Source organism: Halictus rubicundus, chromosome 13 (genome assembly GCF_050948215.1).
Source record: "Halictus rubicundus isolate RS-2024b chromosome 13, iyHalRubi1_principal, whole genome shotgun sequence".
Taxonomy (NCBI): Eukaryota; Metazoa; Arthropoda; class Insecta; order Hymenoptera; family Halictidae; genus Halictus; species Halictus rubicundus.
Window position 1 is genome coordinate 14619557 of NC_135161.1, and position 26345 is coordinate 14645901.

The 26345-nt window shown below is 41.8% G+C and overlaps 1 protein-coding gene across 8 annotated transcripts; it reads right to left on the bottom strand.

Annotated features, from left to right (window-relative positions):
- Syp (synaptotagmin binding cytoplasmic RNA interacting protein) lies at nt 1-25304 on the bottom strand. 8 transcript variants are annotated; one of them, XM_076798772.1, is made up of 13 exons: nt 25179-25304; nt 21087-21478; nt 20878-20985; nt 20543-20719; nt 16330-16465; nt 11417-11622; nt 11128-11277; nt 10898-11043; nt 10653-10768; nt 9088-9102; nt 8312-8460; nt 2827-2992; nt 1-1975 (listed from the first exon to the last, which is right to left on the bottom strand). In XM_076798772.1, exons 2-13 carry the CDS (start codon nt 21474-21476, stop codon nt 1725-1727), a joined length of 2010 nt encoding a protein of 669 aa, XP_076654887.1. In that variant the 5' UTR covers nt 21477-21478; nt 25179-25304; the 3' UTR covers nt 1-1724. The 8 variants fall into 8 exon arrangements, with proteins under 8 accessions (XP_076654887.1, XP_076654888.1, XP_076654885.1 ...); XM_076798773.1 differs by lacking the exons at nt 16330-16465; nt 25179-25304 and adding exons at nt 17982-18117; nt 24690-25157; XM_076798770.1 differs by lacking the exon at nt 25179-25304 and adding an exon at nt 24690-25156.
- Nucleotides 25305-26345: the final 1041 nt, after the last annotated feature.

Here is a 26345-nt window from a genome sequence, read left to right on the forward strand (position 1 = left end):
TTTTCTCGCCAGCGTCAAAACGTAATTGTCCGGCGTCAACGTCGGCTCTACTACCGTCAACGTGTTCTTCGGCGTCTTTCGGTCCTCGTCGCAGTCGCAGTCCTATTTTTCCTCGTCTCTGTAAATCTCGTCCAACCCTTAATAATAATAATAATAGTTTCATTGACTGTACACATTTATAGACCAACAATAGAAGGTCTAGCGGCGCTAGGCGCGCTCCACGCATACACACATGCACACACACGACGAACACGAACACCGATACGTACGAATGCGTACGAATGCGTGGGCGCGCAGCAAACACGCGGACGCATTCGTACAATCATAAACGTGCATCGCACACCTGTTGCCGATTGGTTGGTCGCTATCGATCGGGCAACTTTGATCGAAACTAGGCGGTGTGATATGAACGTTCACGACACGGAATACCATTCGCGCCCTTAAAATTTTGTCGCGATCCATTCTCTCGATCTCGATCTCGGTCTCGGTCTCGCACTCGCTTCACAATTCCCAATTTCGATAACACATTCTAATATTCTCCTTCGTCGCTTGGTTGCTTGGTCGCTCCGTCGCGATTCGCAACTCGATTCCCTTCCCACGACCTATTCGAAAGCGTACGGCGCGCCACGTTTTTTTTCTTTTTCTTTTCTTTTTTTTTTTTTTTTGTTTGTCTTGCGCAGAATCAAAAAATCGAATCGACGCACGATAAAACCGCGGGCTATCGCGTTCGCTTTCGTTTTCGCTTTCGCTTTCACTTCGGCTTTCGCCTTGGCGAAGTTTCTCTTAACTAATACGATCCATCGTCATCACAATCCCAATGTCAACATCGCCGATCTTCGTATCACTTGGCAGTAAACAATGTGACAATGCAGTAGCGGTACTTAGATTAGTATTATCGTATTATATATATCTATATGTATATATAATATATATAATAGTAATAATAGTACGGGGTGGGTTGTTGGGTGGTCACTCCGATGTAATAATTAGTTCCAGTGGCACATCACTGTATATGTAATCACAACAACAGCGAGCGATGGTGGTGGCACCGAGCACGTCGCATCGCGCGCTTTTTCACCTTTTTGCCATTTCTTTCCGTTCGTTCGTACTCTTCGTTCTCTTTCCTTTTCGTTTCGTTTCGATTCGTTTCTACGTTTGTACCCGAAAGTGCGTACGAAAGCATTTACGTGTACCAGAACGGTAAAGCGAACAACAACGCGTACTTTCCTCCCAGTCGTTTTGCCCTTCTAGCATCTACGCGATTCTTCCCCGAGGTAAACGATTCGCGATAACTCGTTCTCCGATTACCTTTCCTTCTCATCATCTTCACATCCGTTACCACCTCCTCCTCCGCCTCTGCCTCCGCTTCCGGCACCGTCTCCGTCTCCGTCTCCGTTTTCATTTCCATTTTGTTCGATGTCCTTCGGTTGTTCCGGCCGTCCCGCTAGTTTCAGTTTAGGTTCCGGTTCCGGTTCTAGTTCCAGTTCCGGTTCCGGTACCAAAGATCCGTCTGGGCCACAGCAATCTTTTCCTCGAGCGTTACCGTTCTTCTCCCTTCGCTTGTCGTTCCCCTTTCCCTTCGCTGCTCTCCTCTGGTCCGACGTACACGCGTTACGATCGTTCGAATCCGTTCCGTCGACTGGTTGGTTCTTCCGTTTGTTGGTGCGTGCGTGCGTTCGTGCTTGTGTTGTACGTGCGTATTCACACTCGCAGACTCGCAGAAGTTAGCTCCACGATTGGTAAGAGTCTTGGTACCACTCGTGATCGTCGTTGGAAACACCGGCGAGCGCGGCTTGTCTGCCGCCGAATCCGATGTCACCGCCACCACCACCACCACTACCACCGTTCACACTCGCCAATCCGTACGCATTGCCCAATGGTTGTTGGGCGAGGGGTTGGTTTCCCCAGTTGCTCTGGAAGCGACGCTTTGATTCCCCCTGGTTCTGGTGACCCCCGTCAAATTTTCGTTTACCTGCTGTACAAACAAACAAACAAACCGATCTTGAGCACCTCGCTGATCGGAACGCGCGCCGCGCCGCGCCGTACCGTGCTATGTCGTGTCGTGTCGTGTCGTGTCGTGTCGTGTCGTGTCGTGTCGTGTCGTGTCGTGTCGTGTCGTGTCGTGTCGTGTCGTGTCGTGTCGTGTCGTGTCACACCGATACGGCCGATCGGTTCTTTCTACTGTCTATCTGTTTCGGTTTCGTTTTCGTTTCGTTTCGTCGGTCCGTAGAGTCGTGAGTCGTCGTCAGACGTCGTTCTGTTTGTGTTTGCGTCTGCGTCACTTCTCTCGCTGTCGCGAATGCACGCGTGTTCGCAGTGAATCCGTCTGTTTAAAGTCGGAATGAAAAACGAACAAACGCTCGGAAAAGAAATAACCAGTAACTAATAGCGAACAAAAATGATGATGTAAAGATCGTTTGCCTGTAAAGAAGAAAACGATACAACGATCGGAGCGATGACGGGGAGGCACGGATCGTCGAAGGTTGAACGAGATAGATCGAAAATGGAACAACGGAGTGGGAGAAGGAGCAGGATGATAATGCCCACCGTTGGAATCGCCTACGTGGTTTTTTTTTTATCGTGTATCAAGGATCGACGGGACGGAACCAGCTGACTGGAGGATAGATCAGGAATCGGGCCGGAAGCGGGAGCGGGAGCGGGAGTGGGACCGGGACCGGGACCGGGACCTGGACCGCGACCGCGAACAACGAGCGTTGTGAAAAGAAAAACGTGTACAGTCGGAGGAAAGGAATATGTCTTGCGTCGGAATCCGGTCAAATGCGTTAGAGTCGTAAAAGATGATTGATTTATCGTGGAGATACAGACCATCCTCACCTGGTAAACTTCCCTTGGCGCGGACCCCCCCACGAGCGGACAGCCGCTGGAGCCCACGGGCCCCTGAAGTTGCGGGGTTGCGTCCCCCCCTGACTGGGCCACGGACTTGCGGGCCACCGACTCGGCCACGCGGCACTACTCCACGACCACGTCCAGCCTGACCAAATAACACACACCCAATCGTTACCCCATCTGATTATTATTGTTGTGTTCCTATAGCATAAAACTCTCCCTCTCCCTCTCTCTCTCTCATTCACCCCTTCTCTCTCTCCCCCTCTCTCACCCCCAATCTTTCTCTCTCTCTCTCTCTCTCTCTCTCTCTCTCTCTCTCTCTCTATATATATATATATATGTATCTTTCGCTCCCTCTCTTGCTCTCCGTCTCTCGCTTTTTCCTCGCCTAAGGCAGCACGCACCACCTATCGTCCCATCGTTTCATTTCCTAATAATACTCGATATTCTATTCTAGTTTTATGTAATTCGACATCGCGATCCAAGATTTTTCACGCAATAGTGTTACTTCCCTCGTTCCTATCTATATATATACAGGCGCGAGCGCGAGAACGCGCACGCGCACGCGCACACACGACACGTCTACCAATAAAGTACTTGTTCTTCTATCTATCATTGTTGTCTGTACATTATCCGTTGGCAAGCTAGTCCTAACGATGTTAGAAACGATGCAAATGACTGGACTCGTGGTATGCGAATTAGCATCTCGTTGAGGGTGATCGGCTATAACTGTGTGTACATGTTCTACGTCGCCCACTAGATACAAAAACTCAAATACCTTGTATATATATATAATTATGTATACTTCCATATTATATGTACAAACCCGTATAAGTAAAAATGATCAAGTGTACCACCGTGTAACGTATCGGCTAACTCTGTACCCGAACGCGCGTTTTATATACACACATACGAACATTGCACATTATATACACATCTAACAAGTATTTTACATGTATCCTACACGCAGCTATGTATATATACATACATATCTATACATCTATATATACATGTGGTAACAAGTTATTGCACAGAGAAAAATAAGCAGAGAGAATAAACGTTGCGTGAAAGAAATAAGAAGATAGGGGGTATGCGAAGAAAGAAGGAACATCGAGGTCAACGGGTTTCCGAGATAGATTGCTCGTGTATCCGCCGCGTGTGTTCAGGATGCAACGCTAAACACGCGGTACAAGCACGCGATCTTGTCGTGTTTAGATCGTTTCCCAAGTTGGGCCAGTCTGTGCTGCCAAAATTTCTCTTTGTTGCGTGTTGTTGTGGATTTCGCTTGGTCTCGCACCGAACGAAACCGTAATGCCAACGCGACGTTCAGCGATGCACCCTCCGTCGCACCGACATATCGTATTATGCAACTCGTATACGAATACGAATACGAATACGAATACGAATACGAATACGAATACAAATGCGGATACGTATACATGGATAAGCGCTGATGCTACGGTAACAAGAAAAGAAAGCGATAGGAGAAGGGTTTCACCTGAAAGCAAATGTCGACTAACCACATTTTTGACAGACAGCGGCGACAGTATTAGCAAAGTTATTCGATCCAGTGGAAGATAGGTAAAGCGAAAAGCGTATTGGTTCTCGATACTGTGGTTGGTCGGGAAAGTTTGAAGCGAGTCAACCTACTGCACTGTCAGCAACAACAAAATTCAACGAATCAACTTTTAACGATACCATTAGAGAAGCGAGTGGTCGTTACAGCGAGCTAATCGAAGCATAAATATCACTTTTACAAGGCGAAGCAAGCATCAAACGTCAACTATATTATCGATGCTACCGATTACTAAACGCGGTACGCGATCCAGAAAAATCGATCGAGATTCCTCGTAGAACGAAATTTCGGTGTACATATGCACCAGTCCCGTTCAGCAGGCCTTGCGACGGGCAAGCGCCGCCCGCCCATGCCCGCCCATGCCCGCGAGCATAACTGAACCATCGAAAGGAGGCATGGTTCGTTGCGCGCCAAGTCGCCGAGTCGCCTTTGCCCGGGAAATCAAATTCTCTGTCCGCAAAGGCGATAGCTGAACGGGACTGGTCTCTATACTCTCTATTCGTCTTCTTGGTATTGTTTTGTTCCGCTGCAACGCGACGACACGACCCATCCGTGAAAAGGTTGCGCGCGTTATTCGTACGAGATCGTCTTCCGGTCGGTTTCGGGACGGATCGAATCGGATCGAATTCAACGGGAAATCGAATAAACGCTTCCGTAAGGAAGAAAGGCCGTAAGGGGGTGAAGGGGATGGGGGCGATTGCGATTCGAACGAACGAATCGATGCGGAAGGACTCCACGATCAATCGGAAGTATGAAAAGTAAAGGAGCGGGTACGGTGTACGTACGCTCGACAAGCGGATCAAACGAAAAAAATCTAATTGATCGAAACACGCAACGATAATCAAGTACGATTCCAGCAACGTCCGACGAGCGCGTTTTGGCCAAACGAACGACCAAATAGTTCAACGACAAAGTAAAACGATAACGGGGAAGAGAATGGGGGGTGGTGTTGTCGTTGCGTCTACGATCAATCCATTTTTAGAACGCCGAGACGATCATCGAACAAACTGTATACTTTCCGGCTAAACATCGGAAACGAATAAAGCCGTGCGACTCCGGTCCAGAGCGATCAGCTGCCAACCGGTCGCGCTACCGTATGTTCGAAGACGAATTGAATCGACATCGAACAGAAACTAGGATATCCGTAATCGTGTACACACACGCGCTGCAGGAATGCTATAACACCGAAACGATCGAATCGTCCGAGCTACCTTCGAGATGCTTTCGTCTCCTATCTCGTTGGTCTACCTATCTAGTCGTCGATCTATTCGATCTATCGATCTATCGATCTACCGATTTATCGAACCGTAGATCTTTCGGACGAACACCAGTCTATTCGTCGAGTCGGTCGAATAACAGGTCCATCGTGGTGCAATTAGAACAACGATTGCACGTTGCCCAATACTCTTTTACGGTATATTAAAATCTCTGTAACTTGACATACAAATACATATATGTATATGTATGTATAGGTACGTATGTACCTATGAATATGCATGCGTGCATGTTTATATATATATATATATATATATATATATATATATATGTATATGTATAAAAATAAACACAAACACGCATATTTATATATATATATATACGTACAAACCTATATATATATATATGTGCATATACATACTTATACAGATTATCGATCTATGCGTATATCATATCCGAGCCACGAGACGCACGCATCGTTTTCTCCGGAACGAGACAACGGTTGACGCGATCGAGTCACGCGAATTCGTGACGCGATTACGTTTTCGCGAAAGCAACACAAGCAGAGACGACCGGAACTGTTTCGCTATTGCTGAAATTCGATCGCTCGTCGACTGCGTGGACCAACGCAGCATGCAGCGGCAAACCTTCAAGGAAACCTACAATACGCGCTAAACGATCCCAGCAACTTTATTCGCCTTCGTCTTCCCTCCTCGATTCGAACTCGAACCGCGGTTCAAACTCGAGCCGGACAAAAGAAAAGAGAGAAAAGACTGTTTTCAGTCTTTGTCTTTGTCTCTGTCTCTGTCTCTATCTCTATCTACGTAATACCTCTATCTCTATCCGCCTTTGTATCTCTGTTTCGCTCTGCTCGGTTCGAAAACGTGGTTTCCATCGCTCGCTTTTGAATTTCGTTTTTTTTTTCGACTTCCCTGTCTTACTTTTCTTTTTTTAGTGAAACTTTTCCCGGCTGAGTTTTCGTTGAATAATTTAGAATGGGTCTACTATGGCTCAGATATGATTGGCAAGCAATTTGAAAGTGGCAGTGTGTTCGGACAAACGGGGCTACGTTAGTCGACGCAATGGAATTATTAGTAAATGTACACGTAATTGAGGATTGATCGGTTGCTCGCTTGCTCTCTCGCTCGCTCTTTTCTACTTATTTTTTCTCTTCGAGATTTTCATTTCTTCCCCACTTGATCTTGTTTCTCTCGTGCTCTTTTTCGCCCCCTACCCCCTTACTGTCCCTCTTTCCCTGTCCATCGCCATCATCTTACTTGGTGACTCTGTTTTCTCCCTCTCTCTCTGTTTCTGATTGGTTCTTCTGCTGTCCAAACCGCTGCTGTTAATACTACTACCACTACTACTACTACTACTACTACTATTACTACTACTACATCTGCTACTACTACTACTACTACCTACTACTATTACTACTACTTCTGCTACTACTACTATTTCTATTACTAATACTACTTCTATTACTAATACTACTTCTACTACTATTACTACTGCTACTGCTATTACTACTACTGCTACTGCTACTACTACTACTACTACTATGTATTACTACTACTACTACTACTATGTATTACTACTACTACTACTACTATGTATTACTACTACTACTACTACTATGTATTACTACTACTGCTACTGCTACTGCTACTACTACTACTACTACTATTACCACTAATAATACTACTATTACCACTAATACTACTCCTACTACCACTACCACTACCTCTACTACTACTACAACTAATACTAATACTACTACTACTACTACTACTACTAGTACCTCTGCTACTACTACTACTACTACTACTACTACTACTACTATTATTATTATTATCTTTACTGTTACTAGAATTAGTACCGGATGTTTCCCGGTTGTTAGGTACTCGATGGCTTTCCGATCGTTGATTTGTTGATCGTAATTGAAGAAGCAGAGACCCGCGTTCTGACTTTGAAACTTGCAAAGGACAGGGCAAGAAGAGACTCTTGTCTGTTTGCGCGTGTTTCCTCGCGTTATCGTTTCACGGTATCGAAGATACGGCTATGAAGCATAACGTACACGCAAGTGCAGCGAAGCAAACCGTTTAGAATTTCCGATACTGGGAAAGATCGTGTTCTTCGATTACGCGAGCAACGATACGCTCTCTGTTCTCGATCAAGAGCAATCGAGCGAACGAGCGAGCGAGCAAGCAAGCGATCGAACGAGCGAGCAGGTGTTTGTCGGAAGGCGTAAAATGGATCGTGTTATCATGTTGTTGGGATCGTCCGCGAACACTGTGCCACAGTCAAACTACCGTTGATGTGTGTATATATGTATATATGTACATATATGTACGTACGCCTACAGTGAGAGAAAGAAAAAGGAAGAGAAACGGGACAGGGGAGGACAAACCGGCTGGATGCGGGAGGGTGTGGGTGAAATAGAGATAATGAGACAGAGAGAGAGAGAGAGAGAGAGAGAGAGAGAGAGAGAGAGAGAAAGTGGGAGAGGGGGAGAAAGAGAAAGAGGAAGAGAGAGAGAACATATATATATACATATATATATACACATATACAGAGACACACACATAGATATACGAATCATATTAAAAGTAAGAAATGATTCGAGAACGGAAACGACTTTAGAACGACTTTAGATTAAAAAAGGCGACCCACCGGTTGAGGCTGCCTGCCTCTCCCTCTGGCAGGTGGCGGATGCGGCGCGTAATCGAAATAGTAATCTTCGTATCGATAATAGTCATCGTAATATGGATCACTGTAGCCACCTCGATAATCCCCATAACCGTAATAGTCGTAATCATAATCTATAAAAACACACATTACAAATAGACCCAAATTTAGCCACGATAATATGTAAAATCCAATCGACAACTTATTCAAAACTAATACTCGTATTTCGTAGTAAGAAAAAGCATGCCGGGAAAAGATGGTTCTTAAACTCCAATAAGAGAAAAAAAAGAAAAGAAAAATTCGTATAACCGAACAACCGCGTACATAGTCCACGTTACTTATTACTCGTAAATAAACCATAAAACGATTCAACGAAATCATCATCCTGGAAAAAAATAACTGTTTGCCTTTGCATCGCAACATTACAAAGAAAAAAAAAACTTCGCAACAATTACCCTACCACCATCACGTGTCCTGACGAATGCCACGCTTTTCTCGGATCATAGAAAATCTTTCCCTGAAAACACTGCTACCGGTAACCGTTCTTTCTACCGGTTTTTGTCGCAATGTTTAAACGCTTCCGCTTTCGAGCAACCCCCCCCCCCCCCCTGCGGAGCACAATTTTCGATGATCCGAGAGAGCGCACGATACTTTCACCCATTTGACTTGAGCAGAATTGAAAAACGGAAAAAAATACACAAGTCTACAGATAATACTCTACCACGTTCCACTCATTGTCGCGATATCACGATATCTCTTACCTATTTCCACGAGAGCTGTAAACAAATTTTTGAATTTATGATGCATACAAAACCAACGAAATGCACACGCTTACGTAAAACGTAATCAAACTAACGACGTTGGTAAAGCAAAGTAAAAATTAAAAAAAAAAGTACAGTAAAGTAAAGTAAAGTAAGGTAAAGTGGATGAGAGTCAAGTAGAGACAAAGTAAAATAAAATAAAGTAAACCAACAAAAAAGAAAACAAAAATGCAAAAACAGAAGAACAAGAAGAAAATTGTAAGATTCGTGTAAATCTGGCAATGCGAGAATAATCCTTGTGCACTGTCACGGAAAAAAAAGAAAGGTAATATTTCGTTCAGGCACCATCGTAATACGTAAATACAAAACAAACGATACGCATGCAACGATTGTCCGTACGATAAACGATAAACGAGAAACGATAAACGATAAACGGTAAACGATAAACGATAAACGATAAACGATAAAAGATAAACGATAACGGTGTAACAGTAAGAGTCGCGCGTACGTTAAGAAAAATTAGTGTCGCCTAAACGGATTCTCGCTCGATTCTCAATACGGTGGGAGGTTTGCATCGAAAGGGCGTTTGTTGCGCCTCCAAAAAATAAAAATATAACAATCCCGCGAGTCGACGAGTCCGAGAATCAAGACCAAGAATCGATTCGGCGCACACATCCGTACGCGCGATATCTACTCGTACATCTATCGTATGTATATACACACACAAAAGAAAAACAGGTGTGACAGGAAGTGGTAGTGGTAAGGCAACAAGATGCTCTTATTAAATCGTTAAGTCACACTCGGTGTACATACGTAAAGACGTACATATATATGCGTGAAAACAGATGAAAGGAGGAAATCATTTGGTCAAGACATTTAGTCATTTAGACGGGAATTATCGTGAATCGTAAGGCGGTGATATTCTACTAGCTCGCGAATTTGAGAAATCGCGAAATAATCATAAAAGTAAAGCGAATCAGTAAGTAACTAAGTGAGCAAGTAAATAAATAAGTAAATAGGTGAATAAGTAAATCAGTAAACAAGTAAATAAGTAAGTAAAGTAAGTAAATAGGTAAGTAAGTAAGTAAGTAATTAAGTAAGTAAAAGCAAGTAAACAAGTTAGCAAGTAAGTAACATTCGCGGTAGACACTCGGACCAAAGTTAATCGAATGCGAACGCGGTCAAGTGAACTTGCTCGATACGACTGGTATGAAAGACAAAACGCGAAACGCGATACACGACACGCGATACGCGAACCTAACGAAACGTGACATTGTCCGAGCAACAGAAATAAACAACGCCGGTATACGTATTGTACGCGTTGCACTGGTACTAGTTGCGGAGGTGTTGGTTGAAAGCGCGGTGATCAAGTGCGCCGAATAAACATAATGCATTTGTGTTTGCAGTTATCGTGGAACAACGGAACAACGAAACAACGAAACAACGAAACAACGGAACGGAACGGAACGGAACGGGACGGAACGGGAGAAGGGAACAACGGAAAACAGAACAACAGGACAGAATCGCGAGGAAGGAGAAAGTTGTACTAGTACGGAAGTACTTACCGTAATCGCCTCGTCCCATTTGTCCTCGCATACCTGCACCAGTGCCGCGAGGACCCTGCCCGGGCCCGCGAACCTGCATCGGGCCTCCCATCATGCTCGGATGCGACGGAGAACCTCTGAACAACGCAAACGAATCCCTTTCAATTGACAAACTCTGCCGCTCCTGCGCTCCCGCGCTCCACCGCCCCAGCGCTTCGTCGGTTCGCTCACGAATCCCGAACGATGAAACGCGACGAAACACTCACCCGCTTCGAACTTGCAACATTTGCATCATTCTTCGTTCTCTGGCGCGGAGCATTTCCTCTTTCTTTTTCTTATCGGATGGCGGCTTCGCTAGGGACACCTCTATGTGGGATCCACCGATTTCCTTGCCGTTCAGTTCGTTCATCGCCTGAAACGATCAGCGATCAGCGTAAACATCAGAATCCTGTCACGTCTCGTCTCGTCTCGTCTCGTCTCGAGGCTTCTTTTTTACCTTGATCGCGTTCTCCCGTTCCTCGAAGTGCACAAAAGCATAGTCCTTGATCTTTTTGACTCGTTCGATGTTACCGTACTGCTCGAAACACTCTTTCAGTTTCTCCTCGGAGCAATCCTGCGTCAAATTCTTTACGTACAATACGCGCACCTGAAACACGAGTTGCTCGATATAACGCGTACCTAGATAGTCAAAATATCTGCTGGTCAAAAACCATAGTAGGTAAAGAAAAGGTAAGAGACACCCGCAACACGGAACTCTTTTCGTTTTCTCCCGGGTTTCTCCTCACCTTTGACATCGTTTGCTCGTCGGGCTCTTCTTGTGGATCCGCCCAATCGACTATAATGTCGCAGCCCCAAACCTTGATGCGACCCGTGCTCAGCCTTCGTTTCGCTAAGGAAGCTGCTTTGTGAGATTCATATTCTAAGAAGCAAAACCCCCTATTTTTCTTCTTATCGTCCGGTGAACTGTAGATAATCACCTCAGTCAGGCCAGCTGTACGATGAAAAATTATACAAAATGGATCAATCGATTTTATCGGGACATCGACCGCGTTACGAGTATGTACATCTACGGTTAAAGTAACAAAAAAACAAAATGTAGAGGAAGAACGAAATTAAAATAAAACGAAAAACAAAAAAAAAAGAAAAAAAGAAAGGAAAAACAAACACTGCCGAAACGTAAAGAATAAATGGAAGCGATCTCGCGTTGCACGGTCTCGAATTACGCGAACGAATAAGTTGCACGCGTACAGGAAATACCGTACTCTACTCGATCGATCGATTTACATCGATTCGGTTTGCTTTCCTTCGATACGGTGTGTAGCAGAGGAGTCTGTAAAATGCGATCGACTGCACGCTGTATGTACTCGGCGTTACACCGGCTACTCGTATTCTCGATGATCAACCACAAACGTCAACAACAAAAAGAAGAAAAGAAACAACAGAAGAGAAGAGAAGAGAAGAGAAGAGAAGAGAAGAGAAGAGAAGAGAAGAGAAGAGAAGAAAAGAGAGGAAAGGAGAAGAGAAGAGGTGAGAAGAGAAGACTAAAACAAACAAACAAACGAACGTGAAGATAGATAATGAGAGAAACTTTTGTGACAAGGAGAACAGATTCGAAAGATGACAGTGTCAAAATGAAAATAAGCACGGAGCGTGTGGCATGTATATGTGTATGTATGTATGAACGAGCGAATGTGTATATGCGCATATGTGCGAGTCTATATGAGGCTATGTGAGAGAATGAGAGACAGAGAGAGAGAGAGAGAGAGAGAGAGAGAGAGAAGAGTAAAAGAAAAGAAAAAGAGAGACAAGAATACGAATATGTAAATTTGACATCTAATTTGGTAATACACCGACACGTGCTGTTTTGCCAGCATTTCCGAAATTGCAACGACAACGCAACGAGAAAGCAAGTTGTTTCTGCGTTAAAAATACTTATCTTTACCTAGAAAAATACTCGATGATTATTACAATGCTATACTACCGATACGCAGTATGTAGCCTAATCTTAAATATAGGAAATTGGTAACATGTTCGCAAAATGTTCGGGCTTTGTCGCTTTATTACCGAACGAGTCTCCGATTTCGTGATCGCAAATTTGGAGCGAGTTGTAGATATCGGCGAAACACCGAAACAAAATAGGAGACGGTAAGGTAACGCATGAGCAGAGCCTCAAACTTTTGCTCGCAGATGGCTAAAACTCGATTCTTCAAAATCAACCTCATTCGCACGATTTTTGTACGCCATCCTGAAACATGTTCTAAAGAAACAACTACACGCTGTCACGCTGTCACGCTGACACGCTACTCTTGCGTTTCGTTGAGAAACGGCTATTCGACGAGCCTGCGACGATCGAATTCTGGCGAAACTACATACTCACGCATGTACAGAACCAAACAAAATAGTACAAAACAAAACCAAACAAAACAATCCACAATCTCACCGTACTAGCATACATACGCTCGTGCACAACTTTGTTCGCGTCCACGAGTTCACGTCCACGTCTACGTCCACGTCTAAGTCCACGTCCACGTCCACACTCATGGACATACATATATCATTCATTCTGGCTTTGCCATACAAAAATCTGACGTAACGAATGTTTTTCTAAAAAAAAAATGCATTACCGCGGAAGTGCTAAATTCGACCACACGACACAGTTATTTGCTCCAAATGTATAAAATTCGCATTTCATAAAAACATTTTTAGAGGGCGAAATCTATACAGTGAAAATAAACACAAAAATGAAAAGAATAAAAGAAAAGCGCATAGTAAAAACTAACACAAAAAAAAGAAAGAGAAAAAGAAAGAGGATTAGAAAACAACAGAAGAAGAAGAAGAAGAAGAAGAAGAAGAAGAGAAGAAAGATAATAACGTTCGGGATACATATATTTTCAGTCCAAAGATAATAAACGAACACGCGTGTTGTTCAGCTATTTTCAAAACGTTGTAACGCCCGACAAGCAAATTTTTGCAAATCTATACGAAACTAAACGGTTGAAATCCCGATCCCCGATAGAGGTGCAGATGTGATAGGAAAAATATCAAGAGTTTTTCACCGAAAGATAAAGTATCACGTATTACGTTCCGTTTGATCGGTGCTCAATCGTGACTCGCGCGAAGAGACGCTACTCTAGAATATGTATAATGTAAAATAATATAATGTAGTGTAACGTAACGCAACATAATGTAACGTAACGTAACGTAACGTAACGTAACGTAACGCAACGCAACACAATGTAATGTAATGTAATGTAATGTAATGTAATGTAATGTAATGTAATGTAATGTAATGTAATGTAATGTAATGTAATGTAATGTAATGTAATGTAATGTAATGTAATGTAATGTAATGTAACACGTGGTATAGTATAGTATAGTATAGTATAGTATAGTATAGTATAGTATAGTATAGTATAGTATAGTATAGTATAGTATAGTATAGTATAGTATAGTATAGTACAGTATGGCATAGTAGAGTATAGTAGAGTAGAGTATAGTAGAGTAGAGTATGGTATAGTGTAGTACAGTGTAGTGTAATATAATGTAATGAATGTAATGTAATAGAAATAGAGAATAAAGAAGATTCGATAAATAGAAAAAATAGCATGCTATTATAATTTCCATGCAGTGCAGCGATCGAGTCACGAATACGCGATAGCGACGCTACAAAACTGTAAATTCATTCAAACTCCCCTTGCGACTGGAGCAAGGTGTGGGCAGTACTGATATCGACACCGACATTGACACCGACACTGACAATGACACTGACACACTGACAAAAATGATGTGTCGTACATCCGGTGACATCGTGGCTGTTTTTAGTTTCGCGTTTCAGTCGATCTATGTTTAGATGGATATTTCCCGCCAACGCAGCTATCGTTCAAAGTTTGGTAGAATCGAAAGCGAACGAGGCTCTCTTTCACGCGTTATTCTTCGTCGAGTACAGACGTTACGCTAATATCGTTATACCCATCGATTCGCCCCTTGTTTCCACAAAACGTAGTTCTCCTCTCCTTCCTCTCAGTTTAAAAGCCGAGTAATGTACGTTCGGTAATATGATTGATCGTCTGTCGTCTATCGTCTATCGTCTATCGTCTATAGTCTATAGTCTATAGTCTATAGTCTATAGTCTATAGTTCTCTATCGTAAGCGTTAACGCGTGCCAACGACAAGGCATCCGATGCTGAAATTGCTTTCAAACAAGGGACTCGTGGCTCGATGCTTTCGACGATTCCTGTCGGTACAATCTTACGATACCGATACACGATTCGAATATACGGGCCGCGTTCCTCGACTATCGTTAACGCTATTCGGATGTCCTGCCGTCGTTATCTTTTCTCTAACAATTTCATCGATCGCACTTTCAGATTCGACCGTTTTGTGCCTCGTCGATGCAAAACTAACGTATTCTATGCTTTGCGTTCTGTGTTCTTCCACTTGGTTATTCTTTTCTGTATACTGTATCTCATCTCCTTTCCTCTCTGTGTCCAGACTTTGATATTACATGCAAAAATGCGATACGAACTAACGAACTAACGAATGAACGTACGAACGAAACAGACAACCAAACAGGCATACAGGTTCTCGCTCACAACCATTCGTCAACCACATCTGTTCATCGCTTCGATCGCACTTACGAGTCGGTGACGACAAGTATCAATCTAAATATATTTCAAGGATAGAAACTTTTTCTCGGGAAAATGCTGCTAATTTTACCAGAATTAATCCATAAGCATTATTGGATAGATACTTGTGCGCGTACGTGTACACATTTCTCGAGTTTAATCGACGCTGTGCTATTTTCTAGCGTTTTTATAACGTTACTACACCGTGTTTATATCGCATTTCTACGTGGATCTTCTCACTTCTTTTCACCGTCCCACCCCCACCCCCACCCCCACCGCACCGCACCGCACCGCACCGCACCCCTATCTGTCCCCATTCTCCTCGATTTTTCGGTATTTTCCCCGGCGATTTTTCAAATTCGAAGCGTCCCAAAATCAATTGTCGCAACAATCGAGTCCCTGGTAACGATCAAAGATTGACTATCTCGCGCGTCGCGACTCATCGGACGCCGTCGTTCTTCTACTCTACATTATAATAATCGTATGTTGATTTTTGATCGTAGGACGCGTCGAATCGAATCGGATCGAATCGAATCGTCGCTTCTACATTTTGAAACCCGAACAGAAATACTAGTTTCGTGAAAAACTAAAGAAACAATTCGAACCAATTAAACAATGTTATCGTTGAAATTGAAAATAAACTAGTGAAAGTAAAATTTTGCGGGGGTACAAGACTCGTCGTACTATAGGTACATTGTAATGTTATACTCGTACGTATTGTATGTATTGTACATATACATATAGCGCGCTAATTCGCTAGACGAGGCGAAGCAAATCAGAGGTGATCGAGTCGAGTCGAATTTAACCGAGTCCAATCGAGTCGACGGAGAATCGATGAGAATCGAGGAAAATCGACAAGAATCGACGAGAATCATTCGGCGAATTGATAAAGTTGCAAGCTGGGTTCGCGAATCAACCCACCTGACACACACCTCCGATCTTTGGTAACAAAGTGAGAATAGATAGCCGATCGGTTTTCTAAAGACAACACAGATATTGATCCCACCATCTGTCCCCCAGAACTTCCTTTGGTTACTGGTTGTTGCTGATTTAAGGACAATTTGTCAACTTACGTGCGTGCTTTGTAAATTCTTCGAACAAGTCATCTCGGTCTCGATTCTTTGGAATATTTCCCACAAACAAGCGGTGATTGTTATAAGATACGGTAACACCAATCTTTTTCCCTTTCCGAATCTCATAATCATTCAGCTGTAAGAATAATGTGGAAGGAGAGTGCCAATTAAGCTTGCCTTTTACAATTTCACCTGCTTATTGGCTGTCTGAACGTGGGATTTCGTGAAGCGACCTTCGGGTAGGTTTAAACATGTCGTACGTTTTTCGGGTCGGGGCAAGCGAGTTTGCCGAGGATCGTGATTCATATCGTGGAAAGTAAATCGCGGAGGCAACACCAGGAGAACTAACTGCATACGGCTGTTGCAGTTGTTGTTGGTTATTATTGGCTATTCGTTATTGGTTATTGGTTATTGGTTATTGGTTATCGATTACAAGTTGTTGGTTGGTTGATTGACAAGATCGAATCGGGAGACTGGACCCGGACCTGGTATCGGAGACGATCGGAGGTGGCAGGAAGGAGGCGGCAGGAGGTTGTCGAAGGTGATCGGGCCACCGGGCCGAGTGGCTGGACCGGGTGGTGGTGGGCTGTCGGATATCGAATGAGCTAGAACGCTTGGATCGGTGGATAGGTGGATGGGAGTGCCTGTCCGTTTGTTAGCGAGCCAAACGCCCCAGCGGTCCACGCAAATCTCCCATACCCCCATGCTCGAGGCCCAGTCATGAATCGCCGCGTTAGTGTGTCGCCACGCAGAGAACACGATCGAACACGATCGAACACGGGAGGAAAACACGAACAACAACCACGCGGATATCTTTGCATACACCGAATCGCAATCTAGCAACTTTCCGATCAAACTAAGACTCGTACTCTATTGCTTCCACACATTTTCTCTCTTTCAGTTTCTCCGTCTCTTTTCCGCATTGTTCGTGATTGGAAGAAACGAGAAAAACCAAAAAAAGAAAAAAAAAATAGAAAACAGAAAAGAAAAAGAGGGTGCGCGATCGACGCGCCGATTCGATTCGATTCGATTCGAGTCGAGTCGAGTCGAGTCGAGTCGAGTCGAGCCGATTCTCCAGTGAAAGTGTTAGAAATTGTATGATCGGCCGAGAGAAGAAACGGGTCCAGTATGCAGGAATACGAAAAACCGAAGGAAAAGCGGCCATGGAAATGAGCAGGTAGAGACAAAACGGTAGGCGATGTAGAAAGAATCGGATAATCGGATAATCGGATAATCGAATTAATCGGAAAATCAGAAAATCAGAGAATCCGAGAATCTGAGAATCCGAGATGAGCGAGATGGGAAACGAAGGAATGTGACGTGTGATTACTGTGACTGGCGAGAAGCGAATAACTCATAACTCAACCTAAATATGCGAGGAAAAGAAGACTTGGACCAGAGAGGTGTTACTGTTCACTAATAAACCGAGAGGCAAGGAGACTGACCAGAACTGAAGGTGCCACAGGTAACATATCGTAGATCGTAGATCGCACGATCACGCGCGCGCGATCACCGTTTTGTTTTGTTGGATGCTCCAGAATTCCATACCATCTACAACCACTACTTAAAAGCTACCACTCTTAAGTTACAATACAGGTAGACAGGTAGGTATAGGTAGATAGGTAGGTACACACGCCTCGAATTCACTTTACCTGTTAATTTACCAAATTCGTCCAAGATCTCCTCTTTGCCTTTTGACTTTGGTATGTTCCCCACGAAAAGTCGTAGATTAGGAACGCTAATCTTTACTTTCAGATTCTCGCCGGGTTTTATTTCGTGATTATCGAGCTGTGGGATGAAGAAAACAGACACATGCCTAATATTGTTCCAATTAGATAATTTGTGTTTTATGTAATTGCGAAAGAACAGGAAAATTTAGGCAAAAATTTTTCAAAAATGTGCAATTTAGTGAAATAATCAACATGGCGTGGTTCCATGAAAGCGAGAAAGTGGCATGCGCTTTGTCGCTCGAGTCTTCACAATATAGGAAACCGGCGTACACGGATCACGTGTTCCTGGAAACAAATTTTAAGCCTACCAATTTTTCCAAACTTTCTTACAAAAATTCTCACTATCCCATAAGAATCGACCAATTGGGTACACATACCCCTAACCAATTTAACTACGCGAGATATTTTTCTTTTCTATTCTTTTCTTTTATTTTCTATTTTATTCTATTCTATTCTATTCTATGCTATGCTATTCTATTCCATTCTATTCTCTTCCGTACGTTTCTTTTAAAAATCATCAATGTTACTTCTGATATACTGTCACGATCATGTTATTACCATATCTATCATTTCTATCGTTAACACTATCATAATTATTAGCATTGCTGCTGTCGTTTCTGTTATCACTGCTGATATTATTGATTGTTTATGTTTCTGCTGTTATTACTATTGCTATTGCATTATTATCATCTGCATCACCGTTATTACACCTACCAACTGCTATTGCTATTGCTATTGCTATTACTATTACTATTATTCATATTATTATGATCATCATTATCGTCATCATCGTTATTATTATCGTTATCGTTATCATTATTTCATCATCAATATTCTGGAAGGTTCTCCACTCCCAATTTTGCCCACTGAGCAAAGAGGAGAGCTGGAAAAAGAAACTCATCCATAGGATATCATATTAATGTCTGTATGTATCTATGTATGCGTGTGATCTTTTCGTACTTGTACGTATACATATATACGTATACGTATACGTATACCTATACGAACGCGATCACGCATACGTACAGATATACGTATAGACGAATATGCGTATGCATGCGCGTGTTCGTATCCGTGTCTGCATAAATCGTTGCCTGTTTGCGTGTACATGTGTGCGCGTGTAAACATACGTGTATACGCGTGTACGTGTGTTCGTGTGTACATGTGTACGTGTACTCGGTGGTCAGCCATGTAGCGAAACCGTGAATCCACCAAAGTGGCTATTGGAAACGGTTAAATAAAATGATTTCACACATTTTCTAAAAAATTAGGGTTATTTTTTACCACGTCATGGTATTAAACGACGCTTTCTTCGTTCGTTTCCTCTATTGCTGTTCTTGCTGGATTTCCTGTATTTCTGCATGGATCAATATTTTATTGTTGTTGTGTATTGGGACTTGTCCATGGATCTAGGTATAGGCATGTGTAGGTGGGTGTATGTATATGTGGACGTGCGTGTGCGGAACTGGGGCTGCATGTGTGAATGCGTGTGTGTGTGTGTGTGTGTGGTTGTTGTGTGTGAACAGTTCTTCGTTCGTTAATGCGTTTGCATGTTTCGTGTACGTGTGGATGTGGGTGTGGGTGTGGGTACGCGCGCGCGTCTATACGTATGTACATACGTACATATGTACTTGGATCTTTCTTTTTTCAGTATTGCAATCTTGGTAAATTTAGAGGGACGTGTTGGATGTAATTATATACTTAAACACGATTCCATGGTCAGGGACATATACGCTAACGAAATAAATATGTGGATTGTTCTCAACTAAAATAATCCAATTGAAAAATTTTCTATATAATACTTTGATCATTAGCGAAACAATAATATGATATCGCAGTTCAAACTACTGGAAACGAAGCGTGAAAACGTAACGTAGAACAAGCCACATAGGAATATGAAAAACTTCGTTCGAAATGTTTAATTCAGAAAAGAAATAGAAAAAACGGGAAGAATTTCGGATAACAAATTTGATTTGATGTAATTGAATCGGTTAAACGATAAATATCCAAACAAGTCGGGACAATGATGCACAGTCGGCATATAGAACCCGACGTTTCTTAGCCTTTTACTTACCGGTTACACGGTTACACGGTTACACGGCTACACGGTTACATGGTTGCACTGTTGCACGGTTGTACGGTTACACGGTTAAATGAACAACGACAACGTCAATATTGAATAAAATGATACCGATGCAAGCAAATACGGATAAAGAGTAGACGAAAAATATAGATTGCGATACAAAAACAACGGTTAAATATTAATATCTAGAATAGTTATATTTATATGTATTTAAACATTTCGAAAGACCGAATATTTTGATAGCAATAACAATTTTGTAACGTGTGTTTACATGTTGTTTAAACAAAAATGAAGGGAGCCGATCTGCCCATAGCAAGATGTTGTTAAAGAGGGTATCAGAATTTGTACGCTTCACAAACATGTACCTATGCCGTGACAAGATTAAAAAATGTCTACATACCTCCCTGACTGCTTGCTGTGCTGCTTCTCTGTCGGTAAAAGTGATAAATGCGTATCCTCTGTTGCAACCTGCCATCGGATCCATCATTAGTCTTAAATCCCAAATTTTTCCACATTTTTCGAATAAGGGAATCAACTCGTCTTCATACATATCTTTTGGGATTTTTCCACAGAATACCTGAAACGGAAAAACAATCTCGTTACAAATCTCTCTCTCTCTCTCTTTCTCTCTCTCTCTCTCTCTCTCTCTCTCTCTCTCTCTCTCTCTCTCTCTCTCTCTCTCTCTCTCTCTCTCTCTCTCTCTAACTTTACATCTTGTTAAGAGATGCTGTTTACCTCACAACCGGTTCCCGGAGTCGGACCTTCCCAATTCGGAGGAGGCCCACCATATTTTCTTTGTCCCGTTGTTACATCTAAAGGATACCCAGTTCGTTCGAGGATCATCTATCTGTGGAACGGTACAATTGGTTTTAGTAATTATTTGCTATAAATGTAAATCCACCGAAACGAAAGAGAACTATATCGTTGATAACTAACGAGCTTACCTTTATTTTATCCTCGTCTGGTGCTTTGGGTGTTGTACTGGTACCAGTCCCGGTACCTTGACCTGCACGACTTTTTTGCCTATAGGTTTTCATTACACCACACAAGTATGCAGACTTGTTCGACACATGCTCCAAATTCGACTCAAGAAACTGTGTGAGTACTTTCAGCGCACCGTCGACGGGAAATTCCTTTAGAGCATCCAACGCCCTTTCGTCCAAATCCACATGGGCCAATTTACCAGTTTTGTAAATTTCATCCAATTTTGCGGCTACTTTTTCATCCAAACCATACTGGATTAATTTTGAAAAATCTTCTGTTCTTTCTACGTATTCCATTTCCTCCTTAGATTGTTTTTCTTCCATTTTTATTTCCCCATTCCCTTCCGCCATAGCTAGAAAATAACAAATCCAGTCAGTTGTCCGGCCCGACGTTGTAAAGTACGACGATATGACAAGAATATTATTTATACGTCCTATACCAAAATAATCTATATTTTTGTTATGTTAAGGTCAGATCCTAACACATTCCGATACAAATTACACGCATTGTTTGCATATATACGTTTTGTGTTTTAATCGTAATAACGAATAAAAACATTAGTATCTCTTTAGTTCTTTTTTCAAATTATACTCTATACATTCTTGTCTCTTCTGATTACGATTACGCTTGTATTTTTTGTTTGTATCAACAACGAATAAGAATAACAACAAGCGATGGATTTTCAAAATCTTTCCAATCACAAATGAAGCACGCCAAAGGCAGAAACATGAATGGAGCACATAGAGACTTTGAAAACACTGTCTGCCTTCGGTAACATGCAACACAGCAAATGTACAGCTAATCGAAAAACTGTGCGTACAGAATGAAAATCCCCTAAAAATAAATGTTGTTATGCATTTGTTTTCCAATTTTCTTATACATAGATAGAAAGTTACTACGCAACATAGCACAACATATTGTTTCAACCTCCATTTATTATTATCCATCAGCTACAACAATGACTGCAAAAAGAAAGGAAACAGATGTTTCTCTGTATCATATTATTGTTAATTTATATTGTAAAGGAAAGTCACTTTGGGAAATCAGTAGTATAGTTGTTAGAACTTATTCTATTACACCTAAAGTAGTTAATAAGTTTAAATATGAAGGCATGCTAAAAAAACAAGAGGTATCAAAGGAGAAAGAAAATTCTTTCAGAGAGCAATGAAAGATTGTATATTGTGCAACAAATAGGGTGCCAAAACTAGCAGTGGCTGTCTCCTCAAGACTTGGTAAACCTATAATCAAAGGATACCATTCGCAGAGTTTTACATCGAGAAACCCTACACTTCTAAAGTAAATAGAATAAAATGTTTAGAATCTGCCAAAGAATTCGTCATGTATTCCAATGAAACTAAAATCAATTTATTTGATGCAGGCAGCAAAGATATCGTATGGTGGAAAGTCGAATACAGAGTTCCATAAAAATCATATGTAGCCAACTTTTAACACAGCAGCGGTTCGATCGTGTATGTGGGAATATAGTGGCAATATAGTGGGAACAATGAAAAAGATGATATACTTGAATATTTTCCATCAATATTTACAAGTTTCGATTGAAAAATAAAAAATGTCACCAACGTATCGCTTCCAACAGGATAATGACCACAAACACGCTTCACGTGTTGTTAATATTGTAAATGTTATATATTTAAAAAGTTTTAGTTTTAACGTTTCTTTAATTGAAAAGAAAAATACATCACCCACATAAAAAATAAAAAAATTATATAACAAAAAGTAATGTTATTAGTCTGTTTTTTTTTCGATAAACATACTTCTAATATGCGTGTACACTCAATTTTGCGACTAGCTGTATGTATAATTTCCCGCGTTCAAGAATAAACGGATGTCGCAGCTCTGAAACGTCGTGTATCCTCATCCTCAAATATACGAATGAAATTTACGCAATGGGAAAAATTTCATCGACGAGTTATTAATGTTCGTACATGTATTGCTATTGCTAGCCTTGGTCTTGGATAAGATACCCCTCCAAAGAAAAAAAGAAAAAGAGAGCGAGAGAGAGAGAGAGAAATAAAGAAAGAAAGAAAGAAAGAAAGAAAGGAAAAGAAAATATCGTATCGAAATAATACGAGAATACAATAGTTCCAAATTTTCTAATCACTAGAAAAAGATTGAAAATAGTTAGTTGATCGACTAGATTGTAACGCGACTCGAGCCCCGTGAGGAACAGCATCGAAATGAATTTTTTACAAATCATTTGCCGGCCGGCAATGAAACTGCATCCATATTTCTCCAAGAATACGTTGATGCACTTTTGCACTCACAATAACATCAACACATGCCCTTCTAACCGACGAATTAGCACTCGCTTTTAAAAACGCACCGTTAGAAAAGTACATCGACAAAAAGGTTTTCAAATCTTGAAGATAAGAAAATTGTATATACCTTAGAAAGTAAATGAACAGAATCCTCCTGCGAGGAAATGGCGATAGACGTCAACGTGATTGCAGACTACGGGGTTCACAAAACGACGCGCAAAGATACGCTCGAACCCAGCGACACGAGTTAGCCATTTTCTTTTGAGGCGCATTCGCAAATTCTGATTGGCTCGTGCAAAAACTGAGAAGAAAAAGTTGATCGCGTGCAATATGCACTTGTATGAAATAACGAATCACGGACCTAAATGGCACGTACAAGAGGCGTCGTCTATTGTCTTGTGCTCTAATTTCAATCGTTTGAACGAACCGACTTCCCAAAATGAATCCTTTTCTCGTACTTTTTTTTTCAATAATGATTCTACTTCAAAACGTTTCCTCGACATGTTAGCATCATGTACACTGTACATACACCTACGTACACGGTACTCCTACATATATACGTATGTGTTTTTATGTCTAGATAACATACGCTCGAGTCTAGTCATTATTTTTTTTTCTTCTCTTTAAATATCAACGAATCAACGTAATTTCTGTACGCACCAAGTTTCTTTACAGACCGAATGCAACAATTTGTTGAAGAGAAATTCGTTGAAGGTTCGCTTCTCTCTTTCTAAATTGATCTTAAAATCCTTTTCTTTCATCAGAAAGTATACAGAACGCGCAATAAATAAATAAATAGGTAAATAAGTAACAAACCCTTAGAAAGAGAATGTTTACAGCAGCGGAACAGAAAAATAATTGAATTCACACAGGCATATATGCAGTTACGAAGTTCTAACACAGTCTACTTCGTATCGGTAATAATTGGTCATTACGGTAAATTTTGCGTCGTAGAGTAACGCATTTATAAGTATAATGTATTTTCTATGTACAAGATATTAAATTTTAAAAAATATTCGGATCGAAGGATCGGTAAACGAATACGACGGTAGAATCGCGAAAAGGATGACGAAAGGTTATCTGTACGAGCAACAATTGTGTCGGCGCGACATACCATAACCTCTCTCAAACACAATGACACCGTGGAAATGGGAAATAAATAAACTAAGAGACTGTAAACGTAGAAACGTACGCGACGCAATAAATATATAGTAGGAGTAAATGAATATCTGTTGACGAAACAACCAAAGAAATTGCAAAACGATACTTATGAAAATGATGTACCTGCACGAGATTCGAAGCCTTTCCAGTATAAATTTGGAGTAAACTGTATAACGGAGCACTAGATACGACACAAAACGGTCACAATCGTTCAACTGGTATAAAATTCATATTACGAAATTCACCAATATTTTCGCGATCTCGAATGTGCTGCGTGTGTATCTCGCTTCACTTCCGCGTTTTATTTTACACCACTTTCTTCGAAAAAATATAACCACTGTGTTGTATAACCAAAGACGATGTACTGCGGTGAATTTGATCTTGTAGGCACTTGCAAAGTTCTGATAATATTGCAACGAATGATGACGGTAAGTGAAGTAAGCCCGGGCGCAGCGTTTCGATATCGTGTAGTCCCTACATAGCCGCAATGCATAAATTGGACTGTCTCGCTGAAAGAGCGGTGCAGTGGTGCAAGCCCCACAAAACCAAACCAGTTTCCACGTCCGCTTACTTGCTAGTTGCGCCCCAATCCAATCCGATTTAACCGCTTACCTCTCTTCGCGCGGTATATGCGAGCCCCGCCTTAGTCAGACTCGTCGCAACTCGTCCCTGGTCCCCTACCAGCACGCCGTCCCTTCTCGCTCCTTGTTTCTCGCTCCTCGCTTCTCGCTTCTCGCCTCTCGCCTCTCGCCCTGCCAGCCCGCCAGACTGCCAGCCTGCGAACCTGCGAACCTGCGAACCTGCGAACCTGCGAGCCTACGAGCCTACGAGCCTGCGAGTCTGCCAGTTGTCAGAACAATTATTCCTACGGCTCTTGTACTTCCCCTTTCCTCGCAAGTTTCTTTGACAAATTTATTTATCGTTTTCTCGCTTTCTTGCTGTTTCCTCTCCTTCCTCTCCACCTTTTCACCCTTCACCCTCCCCTTTTCCTTCATCTTTGTCTTTTTTTCCTTTTCCTTCTTCTTCTTCTTCCTTTCCTTTCTCTCCTTCTTCTTTTCCTTCTCCATCATATTTTATTTTCTCCATAACTAACCTATAATGCAACACGTGCAATGTTTCACGTTGCTTAAAAATTTAACTATATGTACGTATAGTAGCCTACGACCAAAATTATTTTGTTAAACTTTATGTTGTGTTATACTCTGGAGTGCATGTTTGTATTCTCGTGTGCCAAATCAAACTACGCTAAACCGTGATACATCTAAACACATACAACGTATGTATATGTACATATGTGAAGTAGATATACATGTGTAACACACGTTTTATGTATAGATATGTCGTATGCATAGTTCCGATCGGAAAATTTACATACATACATGTAGATATTTACGCACAACTATGCATACACGTGAAATTTATGTCCTTTATCTTTTTATTTTCCTAGCAATCGTGTTACTGGTAGCACGAGTAAAAAAATATTCGCGGAATGACTTGATCTTGCAACTTTACAGAATTTCCGCCAATTCAGAGCGTCGCATAATGAAGTTAATATATATATTTACGTAAATACGCGCTTATACGTATACAAGAATTGTGTAAATACTGCGATGTAGGTGTAATGCTCATTATCACTTGCAACTCATTTATTTCGATAGTCGTGATTTGCAAAGATAGTTTCTCTACATATGGAAAGCAATTTGATATCGATGATCGGCGTCAATTCTGTGAATAATATTCAAGTTACTTAAAGAGCAGGTTACAGAAACCGAGATACGG

What these genes read in the sequence shown, in the direction of transcription:
- Syp (XM_076798772.1), bottom strand. Translation starts at nt 21,476, where the DNA reads ATGGCGGAAGGGAATGGGGAAATAAAAATGGAAGAAAAACAATCTAAG. An exon ending in ATGTTGCAAGTTCGAAGCGG is followed by an intron (nt 10,769 to 10,897) that starts GTGAGTGTTTCG and finishes TGCGTTGTTCAG; the next exon opens with AGGTTCTCCGTCGCATCCGA. An exon ending in AAGTTTACCAGGTGAGGATG is followed by an intron (nt 1,976 to 2,826) that starts GTCTGTATCTCC and finishes TTGTTTGTACAG; the next exon opens with CAGGTAAACGAAAATTTGAC.